This window comes from Corapipo altera, unplaced genomic scaffold, assembly GCF_003945725.1.
Source record: "Corapipo altera isolate COAL_440 unplaced genomic scaffold, ASM394572v1 79, whole genome shotgun sequence".
Taxonomy (NCBI): domain Eukaryota; kingdom Metazoa; phylum Chordata; class Aves; order Passeriformes; family Pipridae; genus Corapipo; species Corapipo altera.
In genome coordinates, this window is record NW_020884927.1 from 1,913,790 (window position 1) to 1,936,737 (window position 22,948).

A 22,948-nucleotide genomic window follows, 5' to 3' on the forward strand; every position below is an offset into this window, starting at 1 on the left:
CAGCCCGGGATTACACAAAGCTGCTGTGTTATATTGTAATTTAGTAAGTTATATTGTAATTTAGCTAACTCTACAGAGAGATACCAGCATAATACAGGATTAAACTTCAGTTTGAGTTCTGAAAACACTTCCTGTCTTTCAAGCAGTCTGTACAAAACTCTTGCAGCCAAATTCACCCAAACCACCCAGGATGGCTGAAATCAAAGGCTGCAATCTCTCCCCAGCTTGGTCTAACCTGGAATATTCTGGATAGGCTTGGAAACTTTCAAGAAAAATAAAATAAAACAACTAACACTTTGGCTGCTGTTACATTCCTGTTCTGGAGGGGGAAAAATACACTGAAACACTCCAGAAACTTATCTCTGCTGTTACAGAAGGGTAGCATAAATAAAGGGTAGGTCAAGTTGCTCAGTCAAATCTATTGAAACATAACCAGTCTGTTCTTCTACAGGTGGGGAATAAACTGTCTCCATTTTATCAGTGTTTTGTTCAGATCCAGCAGAAGAAAGTCAGCAAGCAGGTGGGATCAAAGGAGTACAGAGGCCTTATATCCAACCCTGGCTCCTGCAAGTGCATTCTTTGTACAATCCTATCACCCACTCTGATGTTCATATCCCATCCATGCAGTCATGAAGTTCTCTGGAGTGGAGAAGACCATGCCAGGGAATATTCAAAAAGCAGAACCTGATCTGTTTTAGCAAAGATCCAACATAAATCCTCAGGGAGCACCCTGATGATTCCATCCCCAACAAAGCCACCAATACCCAATCATGTCAAACCACACAGCAATACAGATCCACCAGCTTCTTCTTACACACCACACCTCTAATGAAAAGATTAACTCTTAATAGGAGTCCAGAACTTGGCATCTTCTATCACAGCTGACGTAGCAGCATTTCTTCACAGGTCTGTCTGACACAGGAAAAATAATGAGTAGAAGCAACAAAGGGCCTGTGAAATCTTGCAGCTTGTGGATTATTTTTAAAAGGTGTTTCTGATAACACTGTGCTGGTTTTAACATCTATTTTCAGGATCACAGGCCAGCAGCTTTTCTCCAGCAGGCACAAACATACTGCAATATGACCACCCCTGAATTCCATGGATTTCTTTGTAATGCCTGTCTACTCTTGCTTCTACCAAGATATGCAGCCAAGTGTGCCAACCAGATTGTGGTTTCAGTGATTTTCTGTAAATCAGGCTGCCACAAGCCCAAGTAAAACCTTTCACAATGCCCTATAAAACAACAACAAAAAAAATTAATATCCTCTTCGTGGCAACATTCACACAACACTGGCAAACTCACACACCTTTCTTGTAAGCCACCTTCATTCACAAGTCCAAGCACAAGTGGCTTGCACGGATTTGGGATGCATCTTTTCCACTGACCTAATTGTGGCAGGACAGCAGCAGCTCCAGCAACGTGTTTTGTTGGATTTTTTTTTCCCCCCTGTAGCTGTGTCACACACTTATAACTGCAGTGAGTCCTTAATATAGCAGGGGGTAAACAAACACCACACAAAGCAGCTTGCACAAGAGGGACGTGGAGGGCTTGGAGACAGCTCCCTCACATGTTTTAACGAGTGCTCTCAAAAAGAATGTTCCAGGCAGTGTTACATTTCTGCCTAAGCCTCTTAGAGCATCACTTTCCCTTCGAACGCTTGATAATCCTAATTTGGGACTCATCAGAGGTAAACAGCATTTGCCTTTGCAAACAGGTACTAACCAAGTGACACAGTACCCCTCATTTCACAATTAAAAAGCAAATGTCAGCACATTATGTTCACAGTTACTATAAATAATAGTCGGGGGGAGCGAAGAACTTTTCAGAGTAACTTATCTCCTATATTCTATGACCTCAAACAAGCTTCTGATATCCCTGCTTTGGCAACACAGATGATCCTCATGCAAATTCCATGCAAATCTTAATCACACTACCAGTAAAGAAACTAAATAACAAAATTCAGCATCTTCCAAACCAGCAGTCTGAATATAACACAGAGCCTGTAGTGGCTTTATTCCATATCACCACTAACAAGGGAATGAAAATGTCTGGTGTAACTGTCACAGGGTGACTCTCCTCTTCGCAAAAGCAATAACAAAAAATAAATTGTTTTTAGAATTATAGAATGTTCTGAGTTGGAAGGGACCCACAAGGATCACAGCTTAACATGGATCTGCTCAGAAATCCGTTTCTCTCTGAAAACTGATCCTCACTCCATTACTGACAGCTTCTCCTCAGGGAAAGGAAAAAAAAAAAAAAGAGGTAAACTAGAGGTGAGTTAACTTCAAGATAAGAATGAATACCTGATACAAGGCAAAAATGAAGGAATTCAGCATTTGGCTAGAAAGAATGTGAACACAAATCCAGGATTTTTTTAAATAACATTTAACCATTCTTTGAGACTGAAAATAACAATCATACCATGAGATAAGAGAGGATTTAAGTTCTCTTTTACACGCATAACTCCATAATTTTATAGCCTGGAAAGCAGCAGCAAGTCAGCTCTACTGTCACTTCTCTATGAATGACACTCAAAAAAACCCCCAATCTTAAGAAGAGCCACCTCCCTTATTGATTCTCATCAACAGGACAGTCCAGTATTTAAAAAACAATATGCATCACCATGCCATGTTATCCCACAATTAGCAGGTAACCCTCAGAGCAGACCAGGAGTTGATAGAATCTACAGGACAGGCTCTCCAGCAGAAGGCTGGAGCTCTGTATCAGCTCAGCCAAGAATTGCAGTCTTCCTTCTGTCTCCTCATGCACTTCCTCTGGTCTGTGTCTCCCGCTGTCCTTCCCAGCTGGGACACAGTAGCTTTTGCTTTTCTTCCTTTGCGAGATCTTCTGATCTTAATCAAGTGATCTCTTCCTTCTCTTTTCCTCAGCTTCCTCACCTCCCTCCTTTCCTCCTGCCAGTTTTCTGCTTTCTCCAGTCTAAACACGGAGTGGAGAACACCCACTGGAGTGCCTCTGCTTGCTGTACACACGCTGCAGAGCTGAGTGGCCTGGCCAGGTAGGATGCTGTTCACTCCTGCACTGTGGATGCTCTGGTGTGGGACAGAGATGAACAGCTACTTGGGAGGAATGTGCTGCTGCATCACTCACCACTGTAGCAGGGGGTTTGCAGCACCAGGCAGAACTCACAGAAGACTGGCAACCCTGCTGTGCTGCCACAGATTTCTTGTCATCTCCTGGAGGGATCAGAGGTCCCCAGGAAAAAGTAACAGCTTGCTCTTGTACAGAAAGCCCAAAGGTATGCTCAGCCAGAACCACATTGCCAGGTAAACTTTATTTATAAACATACAAACTCCTGAATTACTGTGCTGAAAAGCACAGGGACCACAGGCCCCAAAGACAGACCATCACCTCTTTGACAAGTATTACGAGGACAACTGTTTCAAACATTATTGATGCTTCTCTCCCTCTCCTTTGAAGGGAGAACACAGCTGAACATCAACTCCCCATGGCAAAGTTCTGCATGATCTTGTACCCTCCAATATGAGACAAGTTGCTGATTGCACTGAAGTTTTGCTGTGCAGTGTCCAGAGCTCTTGGCCCAGCACAGCTTTATTGTCACAGTCCTCAGCTGACATGATTTAATGATTATCAGGAACACAAACTGTCCTGCCAGGGAAGCTATCTCCTCCAGATGGGAGGAGAAACACTTGACAAGGGACATGTTAAAAGTGGGGATTGGAAAAAAATCAGATTCCATCTTCCCTCTAATGACACCCTAAACCAAACAGTCTCAATGTCCTATTCTAAAATTATATTCTTTTCTTTTGCTTTTCTACTTCTCCTTCCAATTACCACCCAAAGCTGAATTCCTATCAGGGAGTCCTCATATCTACTCCCCATTCAATCCTGAAACTGCCACAGTAAGTGGGGTTGGACTGTCCCCCACTCTGACACAACAGTAGGGTGACATTTTCTGAACTGAATCCATTTAGAGGCTGTAACCACCTCTGGTTACACAGAGCAGCTTACATCACTGGCTTTAAGTTAGTTTTTCTTTGCCTCTTTTTCTTCAAGAGGCCAGGAAACCTGGATGTGATATGGCTCTAGTTCTTCTGGAGTGACATAGTCTGGAGCATTGGCCATCAGGTCTCGTCCCCTGAAGGATTTTGGAAATGCAATGACATCTCGGATACTTGGAGCATCAACGATGAGAGAGATCAGCCTGTCAAGTCCTAGAAGAAGATGACAAATTAGTGAACCACTTGAGTTATGGCTCTATATTACTTCCTCTGAGTCAGAAAAATCAGAAAGATTGAGTAGGTAATATTACTGAGCTTGAAGAAAAAGAGTGAAGCAAATAAGGGGAAAAAAAATTACTCTCAACCGGTAGCAGAGAAACAGACTTGCCTCGAGAGCAGAAATGCCGACCAAAATAAAGCCTTTCAATATTACACAAAGTTCTGCAACGACAGAGACACTGTCTTTGCAAACACAGCATAACAAAATTGGGGCAGCTAAGCGGCAGGACACTGTCAGGGCTCTGCCTGACCGCTCAGAGCTCTTGGTCAACCAGTTCGGAAGGATTACAGCAAGCGGGAGGAATTCAAAAAGAACAAGAACCTCTGGGTGCCCGGATGGAGGGAAGTCACATTGAGGGACCACAGGTTAAAATGCCACCTTTGTTTTTTGTAGGCATTTTTGTTTGTTTTGGCATGTGTGGGGAGGGTGTTGTTGGTTGCTTGGGGTTTTTTCCCCTCTTTTATTAAACCTCAAACTTGCAGTGTTCTAGGAAAAAAAGATCCTGACATTATCTGAATTAGTGAGCAAAACAGGTAAAGGAGAAGGGAAGTGAGACTAAAGCAGAGGGCAAGGGTGTGAAACACAAAGTACCCTGCTGTCCCAGGCCTCCAGGCATGAAGTACAGGGATCCCGCTCTGCTTGCACAGGAATAAGAACAAAGATGACCTAATCTTGGTGACTAAACCTCTGTTTCCTTCCCCAAAGCTGCTGCAGAGATGGAAGCACTGTGTAAGCCCAGTGTTACCAGGCAGATGTGCCAAAATCAACACCTGAACAGCCACCTCCATCAGGAGGAGAAAAGGCTTTTCCTAACAAGCTTGTTCCTGGGATCTAGTATGCTAAAAAAAGGGCACAACACACCTACATCTGGAGAGCTACTTACCCAAAGCAATTCCTCCATGAGGGGGAGCCCCTGATTCCAAAGCCTCAAGCAGATGGGAAAGCACCTCGGAATCCTCCTGCAAAATTACCCAAGTGTCACTGGACAAGCAATGCTCTTCCTATTAGCAACACAAGATGAAGAGATATAATTAAGTCATCCATTGCTCAGGGCTGGGAGTTATGTTTCTTTATCTGAGAAGCACATGAGTGTTGCTTTCAGAATACTAAATTAACATTTAAACTAATTAGTCCTTTAAATCTCCAAGAGAACATTAGAGACATCTGTAGGTGTTACCTTCAGCACTTTCTCCAGCACAAAACGCTGTTGTTCTGCACTGTGAATTCTGATGGAGCCACCTCCAACCTCATTGCCATTCAGCACGAGGTCGTAGTGCTGGCTACGGACCTGCAGAGAGGAATGAACAGGCACCTCAGCGAGGCTGGGGCACAGCTGCATCCAACAACAACCTGCACAACAATGGCAAACACTCTGGGAATGAAGCCATGAAACACTACAACACTGGTCTCTCGGGGGTATGCTGCAGTTCAGGTACCAGTCCTGCTGGAGGCGTGGATTGCCTCTGACAGACGTGGAAACAGCCCAAATCCTTTTGTAGGGATTGATCAAAACCTGAAGCAAACTCGATGGGTCAGAATATAAAGACTTCTCACCTTAGACAACTGCTTCCTATAAGCTCCTTTTGTCAGGGGCACACATGGATACTGTCACTCAGAGCAATGGGAAAGCCACCTCTTCCAAACAGACACGTACAAGATCACAGAATGACTTGGGTTGGAAAGGATTTAATGATGATCTTGTTCCAACCCCCTGCCACAGGCAGAGGATACATTCCACCAGACCAGGTTGCTCCAAGCCCCATCCAACCTGGCCTTGAACACTTCCAGGGATGGGGCAGTCACAGCTGCTTTGGACAACCTGTGCCAGGGCCTCCCCACCCTCACAGGGAAGAATTTCTTCCTAATATCCAATTTAAATCTACCCTCTTTCAGCTTAAAGCCATTTCCCCTTGTCCTATCACTGCTTGCCCTTACAAAACATCCATCTCCAGCTCTCTTGTAGCTCATTTAGGCACTGGAAGGGGCTTTAATGTCTCCCTGGAGCTTTCTCTTCTCCATGCAGAACAACCCCAGCTCCTTCAACCTGTTCTCATAGCAGAGGTGCTCCAACCCTTTGATCATCCAAGTGGCCTCCTCTGGACTCAGTCCAACAGATCTATGTCTTCCTTGTGCAGTCAATTCCACGAAACAACATCTCTTTTTTATACTAAAACCAGCTGCCACTTGCCACGAGTTGCTGTAAAAGAGCCAGCACGGCAGGCATGAAGTGAGTTACCTTTGTGGGATCAGAATGGAGGAGGCTGGCATCTGAAGGATGTGGGGCAGTGAAGGGGTGATGAGCAGATTCCAGTTCAGTGGGATTCTCAGCCTTTGGGAGGAAAAGGGGGAAATCCACCACCCACAGAAAGTGAAAAGCCGTAGGATCACGGAGTGCCAGCCCAGCTGCCTCGAGGAGGCTGGCACTCAACAACCGCAGGCTTCCTAACGCAGAGCACTGCAACAGAGAAGGCAGAGCATGAGACAGGGCAGCTTTACCATCAGGGAAGTCACTCAAGCACTGACCAGGCAAAGAGAATGTTTCATAAAGGCAGCATCAACTGTAATGCATTGCTGCCTTAAACACTTCTGCCTTGTATCCTGAAATATATCCCCTTCCTGCCGAGGCGGCAGCAGCTCCAGGGTTTGACAAGAAACAAGTGAGGAGCCCGAAAATCCATTTTCTTCCAACTCTTCCCTCTTCACAGAACTTTTTTAGACTAACCTCAAGTTCCACACATGGAACTGGAGGAGCACATTAAGTTCTACACGTTGCAGAGAGAGAAATGAAGGCACAGAGACAGAGTGTACAACAAAATTCTGGCTATCAAGCAGAGCACAATACCTTGTAATAAACCAATGTCTGGAAGGCAAAATCTGCTGGCAAGAATATGGAGAAGGGTAGGGACAGAATCTCCCACTAGTGCTGCTAATAAGTCATTCACTTATGGGAGACAAAATTACCTAGCTGACCTTGTTTTCCAATCTGCTTGATGCTTTAAAAATTAAGTTAAGGTGAAGGAAAAGGAGGCACTGATTTGTTGCAGAGTGGGGGTTTTTTTCTGTTTCAGCCTTCATTTCAGTTACAATGCCCTCCCAGAATCTGACTGGGGGCAATAAAAATAATAGGTACATTTCATGCTTTATTTGCTGTTGCTATAGCTTCTGCTCCAGAGAAACAGAAAATTAGACGATGACCTATTTAAATAATAAGAAGAATCAGACTAAGGTCAGATAACATCACCATCAGCAACACTCAACTCACACAGCCAGCCAAGAAATGCCTCCTACCACTTGCTTGTGTTCACCAGCTGCCAGCAGCACCACATCATCCACCTGCATGTTCAGTGCTTGGATAAGCTCCAGCTGCTGCTTCTCACCAAGAAACTTGGTAAGCAGGGACTTCAAGCTTCCATCAGGCCTGCGGATAATTTCCATGATTTCCTGAAGAACGATAAGAGTTATGTTCAGTGCAGTGCTGCCCTCTCTTGCCTTGAAGCATCACATGGTCAGGCACTGACTCTCAGCTATTAAAAACTGCTTTTCTACCTTCCTCTGCCCTTAAACACCCTTTGTCATTCACCCATTACAATAACTCGGCAGCATTTCTGTCTCACCTGGTTAAACTGGGATTTTGCAGACTCCTTTAATGACTCCAAGTCTTTATTTTTAAGATACCTCTGGGGAAAGAACAAGAGAGGACAGTAAAGATCAGCAAAATCCATGGAAAGCTTGACTACGATTGAAATTACTAAGTTTCCAAACTTCTCAAATTCTTTTGCTTCTAGTACAAGTTCTTATGAGGGCTGTGGAACAGGACAGGGCCCACAGCACTGGGTTGTAGCTGGGCATCTTCTCCAAGGGCTCCTTTCAGCAAGAGATCCCTCTAGGTGTGCAGAGAAATGTACCTGGTCAGCAGGGTCAGATCACACCAACTAACTGCCTCCCGCCTGCAGAAAGCAGGTTACACCACCACACTGCTGATGGGGAAGGCAGAGCTCAGTTTGGAGGAACAGAGAGAAACCAACTGGGCTGACTCTCACATGCAACAAAACACAGAAATGAGGACCTGAATCCAGATCTTAATTTTTTTCATCTACTCTAGTATTCAGAAAGGCTCAAGATTCCACTTTTGGGTTGCTCAAACACACACCTCAGTGCCCTCTGGTGGGAAGCCACTAACTTGCACTTTGTGTTAAAATGAAGGGAGTCCCAAGAGAAACCAGGAAGTCCTATTCCCAAAATAAAACTCATTATTTAGTGGATTTATTTTTTCCATACTGTTCAAGCTACAAAGATGCCCACAGCCAGAATTAAATCTGCTTCCCTGCCAAAATATCTGGCTGTGTCAAACAATCTTCCACATCTATTGTCAGCCTTGGATTTGGTCCGTGACATCCTCAAAATAAGACATGAATTGTGCCCACAAATGCAGCTAAAGGAAACATGAAAAGGACTTCTAACCCCCTGACCTTTCTCTGCCTAGCCCAGAGCTGTACCATACCCAGCCCTGTTTCAATCTCTTGCCACAAGGCACAAGATATTACTGAGATGCACATCAAAAGGCTGACAAAAAGCAAGGTGAAACCCCAAGAGGATTCCCTATCCTCAAAGGATCTTGCAGCTCCATTCTCTTCTTCCCCTTCCTAAGGATAATACAGTCTTCCCATCACCTGATCATCTCCATTCTAACACCACTCAGTGCAACCTGACATTGATTACAACCAATCCCAAGTTCCCTGAAGGACACCAGAAACAGCAAGGAACATTTCCATACTAACAAAGAAATTCAGATTGGCATTCTATTTATTTCACATAAACCACAAGCAGGAATGTCAAAGTATCACTTACCACTCCCTGAGGGATACAAATGGCTCTGATGGTGCCACGTGGGGAACTGAGTGCATTCTGCACAAACTGAATGTCTGATAGTCGTAAAACATCACTGATATCCACTATCTGAGAAAGGACAGATGGGAAAAAGCCTCAGTAGTAGGAACATGAAGCAAAAGTCCTGTACCTGTGTCTTAACACCTTCCACACTATTCCCTTTTAGGAGCTTTTGCTTCCTGACAACACATTATCTTTAAAATAAAATTTTATTCGAACATATGTTTTCTACAGCCAACTAATCAAAGTCACTCTTCTCCAAGAGATGATTACCTGTACAAAAGGGTCTGATGGGTAAATTACACCACTCAGAACTCCAGCCAATCATGTATATATGATCTAAAGGTTATTAAAATGCTAACAAAAAGGAAAAGCTGCAAGTTTCCAGTGGGCAAACCCTCACCTTCATACCAAAGCGAGTGTCTGGTTTATCAGTCCCATACTCAGCCAGTGCCTCCTCGTATGTCATGGAAGGGAAAGGAGTTGTAATGGAGCCTCTTTCCTCAGGCCAGGAATATTGCAGGAGGCCCTCTATCAGTCTCTGGATCCCAGCTTGATCTACAAATGACATCTCTATATCTATCTTAAAACAGGAAACAAGAGGGGGAATTCAACATTAACTATAGGTTTTGCTTTCACACTGCAACTTGTAGAAGCTCCTGAGCACAAAGGCAGCAAAACAAGAAGCAATACATGACATGACATCACAGCACAATTGCATTAGGCTGGGGATGTGATTATGATCTCCCTACAGCCTGATGACTCAGGAAACCACCCCCTCAGAGAGCCCAATGAGGTAATGACAAAAAAGACATAAGAAGCAGCCTTGAATGAACCAGGCTAACTCTGCCTGGGATCTCAAGGCTGAGGAATGGGATGCCTGACCCAGCAGGACAGAAGGAGATTGCATCATCAAGCACAAAGGGCTGTGTCTGTGAAACACGCACCGAACAACTCTGTACCCCCCCAAGCAGCACCAGACTAGCACAAACCAAGCTTTCAGAAGGCAAAACAGCTAAAAAAGCCATTTGGGTTGAGGCAGCAGCACAAGCTGGTTACCTGTGTGAATTCAGGCTGCCTGTCAGGCCGTGAACCCTCATCTCGGTAGCAGCGAGCAACCTGGAAGTACCTGCAACAGCACTGTTACTTAGATAACAATTTAAAGTACCCCAAATTACAGCCACAATCAATACTGTGGCTATAGAATTGATCATAAAAAAGAGAATGGGAAAAAAAAAAAAAGAACAGAGAGAGTGCTCTGTTCCCTTTGCAGCAGACGATCTTTGTTCTCATCCCTTGAAAAGCATGACATTTTGAGTGGAAGCAACTGCATCAGCAGCTGTATCCATCTCCAGCCGTATCTTCCAGAGGCATGTGGAGGCTGCCAGGCAAGCTGGTCCCCAACAGCACTATACTCATCTCTTTTTCACCTCCCTCTCTACTAACAGCCATGCAAAATTCACAGACAAGACCTGGCCCGCAGTTCACTGTGTGAAGAACTGTCTTGCTCTCCTTCAATTTTATTTGGAGAAGCAAGCCCAGTTAAAAACTTGGTACTTGAGCACCCTGAGAACACGCTTTCCCTGTTTCAGTTATGCTCAGCAGTCCAGTCTTGTCTCAATTAGTTCTGTAGGTTACTCTTGGAGAGGCTTTTTTCACACACTGCATTTTCCACCCTTGAGGCAGGCTGTGCTTCAGACCAGGTTTGCTATTAAAGCAGCAATGAAGATTTCAGCCTTCCAACAGGATACATTTCCTCTGACTGGAAGGGCAAAAAGCCTGGCCTAGCTGGAAAGTGTCAAGTACTTAAGGACTCCTCTTCAAAACACAAAACCCTTGGCAGTAAGTTTTTTGGGGGAAGTACCTAAAACTTCACAGATCAAAGCAAGCCAACCCTGGACAGGACATGCACAGAACAGGACTCCAAGAAACTCTCACCTGTCCAGGCCTCCAACCATGAGGAGCTGCTTGAACTGCTGAGGACTCTGTGGCAGGGAGTAGAACTTGCCTGGTTCCCTTGAGGGCACAAGGAATTCTTTGGCTCCCTAAGCATCAGAAAGAAAATTGACAGAGTTCAACAAGTAAGTGGTCCCAATTCTTGACAGAGCACAGGCTGGAAATGCAAGGGGAAATGGATGTTTGTACATTACACTTAAAATCTGTTAACCAACTTGGTCCAAAGTATCCCAAAGGAGAATTCTCCACCTCCTGGTCTTAGAGACTAATGCATAATACACGGGTAATACCCCATCCAAGATAGGGGTTTAAATGCAAGAACTCCACATTCACTGCATCAACAATTCCTCAGCTACAGCTCTCTTCTCTGTGACTATTTTTGAAGTGAAAGAAAGGAACATAAATTCAGAAATTAAATTTACTTGAGTACGACAACTGCAGTATCCTACTGGTTAAGAGATTGCTGGGAAGACAGTGCTTTAAGGAAGTTTTTTGGTTTTATAATCCCAGGACAGACTTGCATCCAACACACGCTCTACAAGACAGAAGCTTTACTCATCTGAAGGTTCAAAACTAAGACACAAGTTTTCACCTCTCCCCTTTCTATCCCTTTACTTTTAAAAGGATCCACGGATCATATCAGAAGTTAAAAGAGCTGTTATTTAGTGAGGGAACAGCAATGAAGGCTGAGTGGCAACTGACAACAATTCCACCATGAACTGCCTGTGCAGCTGCAGGAGGCCAAAAAGCATCACATACATACCCCTGGGGTTCTTTTAAAGAGCGTTGGAGTTTCTACATCCACGAACCCTGGGGAACAAACACATGCTTCAGACATGGAATATACTGAGAGCAGGAAGAACTAATATGACAGAGTAAGCTAGAGTAGGGTCAGTCAGCCAAATAGGTCATCTAGCACACCATGGAGCCTCTCCAAAATCTACAGGCTGCTGCTTCTAAGAATAATTCCTGTAATGACAGATTTAAAGGCTCTGAGCTACCCTGATGTCCTGCCAGAACTGTTGATGACAGAGGACTCCAAACAGGCTGAAAAATTGTTCATTCTCTATCCATTCTGAAATAGGCATTGCTTTTCCAAAAAGGTGTCTGTGTTTAAAATAAGCAAAAGCCCTAAAACAGATCCATCCCTCTGACATGCTTCAACCAAGTGACCAAAAGAGGGAAACTACTTGCAAAGGACCATTTCTCACTGGCATCAGCTAATTTGAAACAACCAAGAGACTTCAACATTGTTCTTCAGGCCTGGCAACAACCCTCTAAAGACCCCAGCACAAGCAGACATGTCCTTACTAAGTGGGACCAGTTTGGAATAGCTGGCTGGGATTTCTCCCAGCAACAGGAAACGGCAGAAAGGAGAGTTAAAAATGTTCTTTGCTGCACACTGTTGTTCAAGTACACGTCTCACCGTGGAGGTTGCACAGATACTCCCTCATCCTCATCACCAGCCGTGACCTCAGCCGCAGGTTGTGCTGCAGCTGGAGGCTGCGCAAGTCCAGGTAGCGATACTGCATCCGTAAGGCCTCCGACTTCTGGGGAGGAGAGAGAATTGGGATTCAGAGACAAGACTCAAACTGCATGTCCCATGCAGCTGCTCCTAAAGACACAGGAAAAAAGGGAGAAGCTAAAAAGGAATGCTGCTCAATTGCCACGAAGCAACCGCTACCCGCAACCTACACAAGCATCCACCACGGAGTGTTTTCGTGCACGACAATCACTGTAAAAAAAAGAAAACAAACTGCCCAGAGAAGCTGTGGCTGCCCCATCCCTGGAATTGTTCAAGGCCAGGCTGGATGGGGCTCTGAGCATCCTGGACTAGTGGTAGGTGTCCCTGCCCATGGCAGGTGATGATCTTTAATGAGATGATCTTTAAGGTCCCTTCCAACCCAAACCATTTTTTGATTCCATAATTCAAAAAAACCCCAGACATTTGCCATGATAAGAGCTGCCTCTTTTGTTTCAAACTCAAAGAAAAAGCCAGCATAGCCCCATTCTTTCACTCTTCCCTTTAGTATCAGTTCTTACACTGACATTTTGAAATTTGGAATCATTCAAGCCTTGTTTTCTGCTTTGCTTTTAGAAATACATCCTCATAGGAAAAAAGGAGCATCTCTATTTTAAATATCATCATTTCCCCAAAGTGAAGCTGGAAGAACCAGACTGAGCTCTCAGATGTTTTGCCATCAACACAGGCAAATTCCCAATTTATTGAAAAGCCACCACTTTGGGGAAAAAAAAAAAAAAAAGAAAAAAGAACAGACACCTTGATAAAATCCTTGATTTCAAAAGGCAGCTTCTTGCAGAAGTTCAGGATCTCTGCAGTCTCCGCTTTCACTTCAATATCCCCCGTTGGCATTTTCTGGAGCAAAAAGGCAGGAAAAAAAATTAAACCTCAAAACAATTGCACAAAGGTATTTCACAGATGGTCAAAGGGAAAAAAGAAACCATGTCATTATCTTCCCTGCCTTCTAACACAGTATATAACTCAGAGAGCTTCTCTCAAGGACAGATTTCTCCTAGGTTTCCCTTCTGTTCAGAAAAACACAAGTCACTTCACCAAAGATGGCAGGTTCTTTCCCAGGAGCATACTGGTCTCTCCAAGAAACACAATTACTTTTCCTGTGCCTTCTCCTCAAAGGACATGCTGAGCAGAGGGAAGTCAGGCTCAGCCCTTTCTAGGGCACACACATTTGAACAAAACACAACCAATCAGTACCATTAACCTCAGAAGAACCCCACAATGTGTGGTTCAGTGTACATTAGCAGCAGCCCTTAATACAAGTCAAAAAAGGCAAATTGTGAGGAACTTCTCAGAACTTCCAGTTCTGAACACCAGTTCTCAGAACTAGTCTTCTCTTTCTTTGATCCCAAGGGAGAGCAGGCAGCTTCCCTCACGTAGCACTGAGGCACAGCAAAGTTCATTTGATCCTGCAGAACTCTTGCTATTTACCAGGAGAAAGTACATACGACCTTCCAACAAAATGATACATGAATAAAAGAAATAAAGGCATTGCTTGAAGCCTGGATGCTTCATGGACATCTACAAGTGGTCAGAGCAAAAAGTTTTATGATCATAAATCTAGATTCTCTTTTTAGACCATGGTGATATGTACAATCCTGACAGATTAACCAACAGCTGATTACAATGAGAGTTGAGGAATACAGAACATTAAAAAATTAATCAGCCTCTGTTGAGGTTGAATGAGAACAGCAAAATCTATTCTGAGTAAGAAACAAGTCATCACACACTGTGGAACTTGCAATGATAGTATTTATTTTTAAGAAAGTTCTCACTCACACTTTGAAAGCCTAGAAAAGCCAGCCATTATCCCTGCAAAGAGCTGGGATGCAGTTTAATTTGTGGGTGCCTGCAATGTGCTTTGAGGTTCTCCTGAGTTACATGTCAGAGCAGTTATTTCACCTCACATTATCTGAGGATAGGCTGTCACACACCCAGAACCCACAGCAATGCTATGACACAAACACAACCATAAAAGAACACATCCAGTGTTCTTTTCCACAAGGAATAAAACCTCTGAGAGACCCCACCATCCTCACCGGATTCTCCTGCCCTGGGGGCCGAGGGGACACGATTCCAGTCACTCTCACCACAGACTCCACTGGGGCATTAGACAGGAGCTTCTTCACGTGGGAATGTGCCTGCAAGGAGATGTCAAAGTCTCACAGAAATTCAAAGGACAGGGTAAATGCACCTCATTTCTTGACAGCCCATTTGAATCTAAAAATCACTCTCAAGCCAGGAGAAACAGCACTAAATGTTTGTGTTGCACTTAAACCTCCTTGTGAGCCTGGGTCTGACCAAGCACTTGGTTCTGCTCTCTGTGTCTGCTGGAGCCAAGCCATCAAAGGGAAAACAAAAACACAGACTCACACTGTGGTAGCACTTACCTCATCCTGTGGAATGATGATCTGGGTCAGTCCCTGGAAATCCCTCAAAACCAGAAATAGGCCTTGTCTGATCCATGAAAAACACAAAAGGAAAAACAGTTTTTTCACAAATTTAGTAGTTTCTACTTTTTAAAGCACATGGTAATGGTCTGCTTTCTGAACCTTGTGACTCATCTCAAAGCACTTCCAGCTACTGAATGTACAGACACTTTTCTCACACCTGAACCCAACTTGAACAAATTGTTTCAGATTGTGACTGGCCACAAACAACGTGCAAATAACCAGGAGAGGTAGGATTTTAACTTGAATGTTAATCCACATTGAGCAGGGATTCCGGACACGTGCATTTTCCTGCTGGGAAACATCATTCAGCTAAACACAATTAAATGAGCAATAAAGCTAAAGGTCACATGGATTTAAAAAAAAAAAAAATCCAATCATAAGGCAAGAAGGTCCCATAAAAAGTTCCACACTGCTAAACCCAGAATCATAAATCTTGATCTCTTAAGCTGCAGCAGAGATAGCTGCCATTGTACTTTACAAAAAAACTGTCAAATGGAAAATGCTCTGGCTGTCCTTAAAAACAAGATCACAACAATCACATTGCAATAATCCTAATTCTGTTTCCTGGATCCCCATCTACAATTGTTCAAAGATGAGATGCTCAGGACCTCCTAAAATAAAATAAAAAAAAAAAATCCATGCAGACCATCACTGGAGGACAATGCTGGATAAAAACCAACCCTTCTGGGCTGTGAAATGCAAAAAGGCAACTTCTGACAAATTAACTTCATCCAAGCCACAGGATCTATCTCCATGGCACAAGCACACAGCCACGAACAGGACATTTTGGGGCACTGTCCACATTTTTCACCTGACATTTATGAAATGTTCAACTCCATTAGGAGAGATTATATCACACCACATACAGCAAACCATTGGAATTCACATTCCATCCTCTGTTTACTACCTTTTCTTAATACTTTTTAAGAAAATCTTGCATTCTTTAAATATGCTTCATTAGATGCTGGGATTGAAAAGACAAACATCATCATTTGCTTGAAATTTAAGGAATCTATATAAAAGAAGTTGTAGAATCATGGAATGGTTTGGGTTGGAAAGGACCTTAAAGACCATCTCATTCCAACCTCCTGCCATGGGCAGGGACACCTCCCACTGTCCCAGGTTGCTCAGAGCCCCATCCAACCTGGCCTTGCACACTTCCAGGGATCCAGGGGCAGCCACAGCTTCTCTGGGCAACCTGTGCCAGGGCCTCACCACCCTCACAGGGAAGTTATTTGCTCACTGCTGTAAGAATTACTATAAATAAGCTATTTCTTCATTTCTCTCCTATACAACAACAATAATTCTTTACTGCTTTACAATGTTGCAGTGAGGATAAATTAATATTTGTATCTAACTCTGAAAACTGAAATACTGATCTGACTTTTTTCTCAACTGGCTTAATCACTTCAAAAGGGAGCACTGCAGGACATGAAAAGATAACTTGAAGCATAAAAAGCAGGGTGTGAATCCAGCCCTAGAGCATATGCTGGACAAATAATCATCTCCATTTTCACTGTGGTTTGCATTTACCTTTGATACTGAATCCATCCATACAGGGTCACCTTCTGTCCCACGTGAGCTGAACGCAGCTCTCCACACGTGTTGGTCCGAACGACAAAACTGTTGAAGTCTTGAATAAAAATAATAAAACCTCTCATGGCTTTTGCAGACCAGTGAGACAGAATATAGTTAGACAGCTTCTCCTCCCAAAACAATTCAGACATATACAGAGAAATTACTTCATATATATCTGCAATAAGATACCATGACATAAATATTAAGTGAGGCTAGTCCAAACATATCTTAAATGGGATTATTTCTGTTTCTCAGTCAAACTTTCACACAGAAATCTGAACACAGCCTTGCTCAAACTGTTGCCCTGTAAAGTTCAGGCACAAGAGAAGGAAAAGCCACAGACAGATCAGTCCTGAGGGATGCTGCCAATTCCACATTCAAATCTAGAATAATAGAACAGTCTGGGTTAATGTTAAAGATCATTTAATTCCAATCCCCTGTCTAGTGGGACACCTTCCACTAGGCCCAGGTTGCTCCAAGCCCCATCCAACCTGACCTTGAACACTTCCAGGGCTGGGGCAGCCACAGCTTCTCTGGGCAACCTGTGCCAGGGCCTCCCCACCCTCACAGGGAGGAATTTTTTCCTACTACCTAATCTAAACCTGCCCTCCTTGAGTTCAAAGCCACTGCCCCTTGTGCTGCCACTGCAGCTCCTGATGAAGAGAAGGCACACAGCACCAAGGGGGATTGACAAGCCAAGACTGAAACATGCATGAACCAGACACCCACCGTGCCCGTGTAAATTGAAGTTTCCTGCCTGCAATTATTGGGAAGAGCCCTGAAGCAGGATTACAGAAGGCCTTGCACAGCCCCCAGTGTGCCTGTAATCACGGCTTAAGGCATAAAACCAAGCACACTGTTTACAGAATGCACAAGAGTTCCTGCTTGCAAGAAGTCGAAGGATGCCATTACCTAGACATATATAAATAATTACATGAGCCAACCTCGCTGCCTTCATCACAGCCTTTACAATTAAAAGTAAAGGAGGGTTTGTTTTGCAGCTATTACCTCAGGCATTCGGCCACCCCCGCTGTTTACAAACTGTGTGCTGCAGAGGATAGGGGGTCAAAAACCAAAGTAAAAGCTCAGAAAAAAACCTAGACTTAATTGGTCTTGATGTACTTGGAATCGCGATTCACGTTGCGACGCCAAAACTCAAACAGAAACACGATTTAGAGAAGACACTTACTAAAGCGATACAGGCAAAGTAACTTATCGCAAGTGTGATATTAAAGGAGTGCGTGGACTACCCTGACCTGTGTTCCGGGGAGAAAAAGCACACTCAAACTCCCCGAGGGGAGAAAAGGACACCCCAAACCTCCGGGATGAGACAAGCGCTCCTTCCTCACCTGGTGCCGCGGGGGCAGAGACAGCGGCCGCCCGGTGCAGCGCCCGCGCCAGCAGCCGGGGAAGGGCCATCCCGCGGCTGTACCTGAGCCACAAACACGGGAACACCACCACAGGCCTGCGGGAAGTTTAAAATAAGGACACGGGAGCGGAAACCACCCCAGAGCCCCCGCCTCCTCCTCCTTCCCTCCCTCCTGCCCGTCCCAAAGATGGCGGCGGGGGCGCGCCCCGCGCGCGCGGGGGCTGACGGGAGGCGGGTTCGAACGGCGGCGGCGGCCATGGCGGCGGAGTCTGCGGAGGACGGGGCGGCACGGACCCTGCCCAGCCTCGGGCACCTCTCCCGGGGCCTGCCCTTCGGACGGGCCTACGGCCGCCTCGGCAACAGCCCCAGCGGCCGCCTCATCCTGCCGGCGCCGCTCTCACAGGTACGGCCGGGCCGCCAGGCGGGAGAAGCGGCGGCGGCGGCACCTCCCCGTCTCCCCCGCTTCCCCTCCCTTGTGCCCTCAGCCGCGCTGCCCCGCTCGCGAAACACATTTTAACGGTATTCCCTTTTTTCTCCTGCCCTAGGAAAGCGGGGATCCGCAGAGAACAGCGCTCCTCCTGCGCAAAGCCTGGACGCTGTACAGCGTGACCCCCCTGTACCGCTTCTGCCGCGGCCGCCTCAGGGACTACGCGCGGCTGCTCGGCGCCTTCATCGCCGCCGAGAGGCAGAAGGGGCTGGCGGTGGAGGTGGGCGTCGAGCTGGACATCAAAGTGGCTCTGTCCAACCTTCCCGAGCTCCAGGGCAGCGAGCAGGACCAGCCTGCCGTCCTCGTGCAGGTAAGGAGCCCGCCCGGCGGCTTTGGTGATGGAGGTTTTCGTGTCACGAGTTGTTTTTACCGTCGTGAAACGCCCTCTAAAAAAAAAAACACGAAACCACCGGAAAACTTAACTCCTAGGTGTATGGAGTAACTACTGTAGCATCCACTGAGACTGAATGAAACTGAGTCCCGTCTATTTTTTAAATGGAACAGAGCATCACAGTCCAACCAGGGTTGGACACTAGGAGGAATTTCTTCACATAAAGGGGGATTAGACATTGGAACGGGCTGCCCAGGACAGTGGTGGAGTTGCTGTCCTTGGAGGTGTTTAAGGAGAGACTGGACATGGTCTAGTTGACAAGGTAGTGTTCAGACACAGGTTGGACTCAGTGATCTCAGAGGTCTTTTCCAGCCCAATTGATCCTGTGGTTCTTTGATCTCCTAAGCAATGCATACAGTTCATTGCAACTTTAAGTTCAACTCCTCAACAGGATCAGAGCAAGACTATACAGAGCAATCTTTGTCTTATGTTTTAGTTCAGCAGTCAATTTACTGCCAGAACTCGGGTTATTTAGTTTCCTGGATAAAGCTGATATAATCCCTCCTGGCCACAGCTCGAGTCTAATTAATATTTCTGAAATGCTTTGCCCCAAGTCAAATGTGTTACTGAAATGTCAAGTTCATTGTGGCAGTGGTTGTAGGATGCACCATGGATTGCCTCTTTGGAATTAAGCATCATAAACTCAGATCGCAGCACTGTTCCTAAGGAAGTTAAAAGTGCTTTTTCCACTGTTTTCAACATAACTGCACTTAACTTTCAGGGATGTGATGGACAGACTGAATAACTGTATGTGTTTTACAGAAAACAGTGTTGCATGCGAGGTCCTGAGAAAAAAACTTCTACCAAACACTTGAAACTGTAAAACTGTTTTTGGCTAAAAAAAAAAAGTCATACTTGCTCTGTAGCATTGAAATGCTTCTTCTCCCCATCCCAGCTTTCCTCGAGGTCACAAGCTTCCCCCAAAAACTCAGAAGACAAGATCCTGTGGTCGGGCTGTTTCTGCTGCGTGTATGGAGATGATCTTTCTGAGAACATACCAGAGGACTTCACTTGTTTACCTCTGTTCCTGGCAAACGGGGCGGAGAGTTACATGTCTCTTGTTGGAAACTGGTTCCAGAAGACTTTTGACTGCGTCTTCCGCCGTCTGGCCATCAGCCCCTTCAGCCTCACCTGGATGGTGGCCATGTGGACTGGGTGCAAAGTGGACAAAGCTACCTCTGCCGTGGAACTCGTCTTCTCTGTCCCCCGCCTGCCCCAGCCTCTGGATATTTCATATGCCATCCACCCAGAGGATGCTAAAGCCCTGTGGGACACCATCCAAAAAACTCCAGGAGAGATCACTCAGGAAGAAGTGGATGTCTTCATGGACTGCCTTTACTCCCACTTCCACAGGCACTTTAAGATCCACCTGTCAGCCACAAAACTGGTGAAGGTTTCTACAGCGATTGCCTCGGCACACTGTGATGGGGTTGTTAAGGTGAGGCTTTAAGTAGCAGGTTGTCCTAATGCTGGCCAAATAAAACAGCTGTACCTGAAGGCTTCACGTTTCTTTTGCATGGTTTCCTACAAGAAGCTGTTAAGCTCTTAAGCTTTTACTAGTCATACATAGTTCTGAAGTTGGGACAGCTGTCAGGACAGTATTTTACTACTGTGTTGCAGCAGAAGCTACTAGTCTTGGACCAGAAATAGCTGTGTTAGCTGTGGTATGAACAGGAAAGGTTCTTTGGCTATAAAGAACTTTTTTTGGACTTAAAAAGATACCAAATTTAATCCAAAACCTTTAAAAAAAAAGTTCACTAGCTTTCTAATATTTTAGTTATTAAGACACAGGCAGAAGACTCCTTCACATGTAACCCTTTTCATAAAGATGCTGGTCTTCCTATAGATATCCACATAATATCCTTCAAACCATTGAGAATAAATCCTTGGCAATAATTTCTTCTGAGTTAAAGAACAGTTTGTGTAAATGCAGTTGCTCGAATTTAGCCTGTCTATGGTGGGACTTTGGTAGGGCAACTGGAAACCACTGAATGTTAGTGTTACATTGCCTGTAACTGTAGTAGCTTAACAGTGGCTGAAACAACTTTTTATGTTGCAGGTAGGTAAACACAAGATATCTCAGGCTTTCTGTAGAAGGGTGCTCTTGTGGAATGGGTGTTGTGTAAATTCAGTCGTGGCTTTTCATAGTGGGGATAGAGTTCACATCATATATATATATATATATTCAGGGAAAATAGGGTGATCCTGGGATACCTTGCAAACAGCAACAGAGCAGCTGACTCAGCACAGGGAGCACTTGGTAGTTGGCTTCCAAGCCTTTGAGGGTGTGGAAATCTGGCAATGGCAAGTTTTTTTTATCATGCTTTTTTCTTGCAGATGCTACACAGCCAATATCTCTCCGGAGTGCTGATGCTACTGACAGAACTCGCAATCTCTCAGATACAGTGAGAGCCATTTCAGCAACCCTTCATGCTACAAAGGCTTCCTGTCGAACGATGTATGCTGGGAAACCAACAGGAAACTCCCTCCTGCAGCATCTTCTTTCCCCTCATGTTGCTTGTCCAAAGCTGGACTGTACCTCCTGCACTTGGCTCCATGACAAACTGTAACTCCACGCCATGCACAGCGAAGACAAGCAAACGTTTTGCCCTAAAGAAGGGCTGCAGTACAAACTTGGGATAGTTCCTGAGCACCTTTGTTTTATCAGAGTCACTCTGTTCATTTATGTTTAGGAGACAAACTCTGCAAATTCTTGATGCAACTTACTGACAGGTGTTTCTGTTGTTTCAAAGGGCAAGTTGGTTTTCTCTTACCTAGGCAGCCTAAGCTACACAGACCTTAGCCTTAGCTAAACTGTGATTACTCTTGGGCTAAATGCAAAGTTCAGCACACCTGGAAAAGGGTGAATGCTCTACAATCCAGGGCAGAAAAATCCAGGTTTCTAGCTCCCTTTGTAGGCCACTTGGCTATAGTAATAGCATTCATATACATTCCAGTTGTCCTAAGACTGACAGCTGCCTTGTGTCCAGCCTGTTGGTCCTCTCAGATGAATTAATACATAGGAAAGTGAGGTCTGTAGATAGGCTTTGCATGATGTTTTTATCTTGGATGTGATCCTGTAGGCCAGAGAGCTCTCAGGGTTAGAGTTGTGTGCTAAAATTTTATATTGGATCTCTCTCTTCTACAGCAGGTATGAGCTCACAGGACTAGAGCACAGTGCCTAGCTAGAGATTAAAGGGGCAGAAAGGAAGCAGTACCTGCTAAATCTTAGGATTTTTGTAATACAGTACTAAAGAAAGAAGATATTTTCCATCTTTTGCACATAGACTGGTCTTAAGGAAAGACCACCTATGCCTGATTAAATATATTCTTGCATGGTGCTTATTTCCAACTATAGCTTACCTGACTAAACCACCACTTGTTAAATAATTTTGTGATCAGCAAAATTTCAAGTCTAGTTTCTTGCTTCACACTTGTGCAGCATCTCTAGGCACTGATGATTTGTGCTGTGACCTTCTCCCTAAACAGGGATGCAAGTTTCCTTTCTTTTCCCAATGTAAAACTGCCTAACATGACATAACTGCATGCCTAGTTCCTAACCTATTTCCAGAATTAGACAAAGAAACATGCACTTGTTTTTAGATTCTTTACTAATGGAAGATGGATTATTTTTGCGTGTCAAGGCTGCAACCTGTGGTAACTCTTACCCTGGTCAAAGCAGCTAAATGATCTTCTGAAGATCTTGACAGCTCAGCAGCTGCTTAAACTATCACTTCTGGTGCTTTAGTTTCATTCTTATGAAATATCTTAGACAAAGTTTGCTATCTGGAGTCAGAAGAGCACTGGACAAAGGAGTACAAGGTGTCACAATAACTGGCACCTGTATCTGATTTGAAAACGGAACTGTTACACCCAGGGTTTAGTTTTAAATCTAATGCTCAGCTCTTTCCAACAAATTTGCATAAAAAAAGCTCTAAAAAACCTAAATTGTCTATAGCCTCTTTTAACCTCTTCCTTGTCTTGTCCTCATTGATAACTGCAGTTCAAAGAGCAGAGAGAGATTTAGCC

At 44.7% G+C, this 22,948-nt stretch overlaps 2 protein-coding genes across 3 annotated transcripts; one reads left to right on the top strand and one right to left on the bottom strand.

Moving 5' to 3' along the window:
- Positions 1–3,274: 3,274 nt before the first annotated feature.
- DARS2 (aspartyl-tRNA synthetase 2, mitochondrial) lies at positions 3,275–18,210 on the bottom strand. Of its 2 annotated transcripts, XM_027658526.1 has the most exons (17): positions 18,022–18,208; positions 16,628–16,727; positions 15,032–15,098; positions 14,681–14,782; positions 13,386–13,481; positions 12,531–12,654; positions 11,868–11,914; positions 11,087–11,193; positions 10,208–10,277; positions 9,552–9,731; positions 9,110–9,217; positions 7,876–7,938; positions 7,550–7,702; positions 6,498–6,716; positions 5,439–5,549; positions 5,145–5,220; positions 3,275–4,194 (listed from the first exon to the last, which is right to left on the bottom strand). In XM_027658526.1, the coding sequence occupies exons 1-17, from the start codon at positions 18,089–18,091 to the stop codon at positions 4,007–4,009; spliced, it is 1,881 nt and encodes a 626-aa protein (XP_027514327.1). In that variant the 5' UTR covers positions 18,092–18,208; the 3' UTR covers positions 3,275–4,006. The 2 variants fall into 2 exon arrangements, with proteins under 2 accessions (XP_027514327.1, XP_027514328.1); XM_027658527.1 differs by lacking the exons at positions 3,275–4,194; positions 5,145–5,220; positions 5,439–5,549 and having other exon boundaries at positions 6,582–6,716; positions 7,524–7,702; positions 18,022–18,210.
- Positions 18,211–18,228: 18 nt separating this feature from the next.
- CENPL (centromere protein L) lies at positions 18,229–22,326 on the top strand. The gene is made up of 4 exons (XM_027658354.1): positions 18,229–18,444; positions 18,587–18,838; positions 19,815–20,357; positions 21,257–22,326. The coding sequence occupies exons 1-4, from the start codon at positions 18,229–18,231 to the stop codon at positions 21,326–21,328; spliced, it is 1,083 nt and encodes a 360-aa protein (XP_027514155.1). The 3' UTR covers positions 21,329–22,326.
- Positions 22,327–22,948: the final 622 nt, after the last annotated feature.

Coding starts and splice junctions, on each gene's coding strand:
- CENPL (XM_027658354.1), top strand. CDS start 18,229: ATGGCGGCGGGGGCGCGCCCCGCGCGCGCGGGGGCTGACGGGAGGCGG. Junction 18,445..18,586: donor TGCCGGCGCCGCTCTCACAG/GTACGGCCGGGC, acceptor CTCCTGCCCTAG/GAAAGCGGGGATCCGCAGAG. Junction 18,839..19,814: donor AGCCTGCCGTCCTCGTGCAG/GTAAGGAGCCCG, acceptor TCCCCATCCCAG/CTTTCCTCGAGGTCACAAGC.
- DARS2 (XM_027658526.1), bottom strand. CDS start 18,091: ATGGCCCTTCCCCGGCTGCTGGCGCGGGCGCTGCACCGGGCGGCCGCT. Junction 14,783..15,031: donor TCATCATTCCACAGGATGAG/GTAAGTGCTACC, acceptor ATCTCCTTGCAG/GCACATTCCCACGTGAAGAA. Junction 9,218..9,551: donor ACACTCGCTTTGGTATGAAG/GTGAGGGTTTGC, acceptor GTCCTTTCTCAG/ATAGTGGATATCAGTGATGT.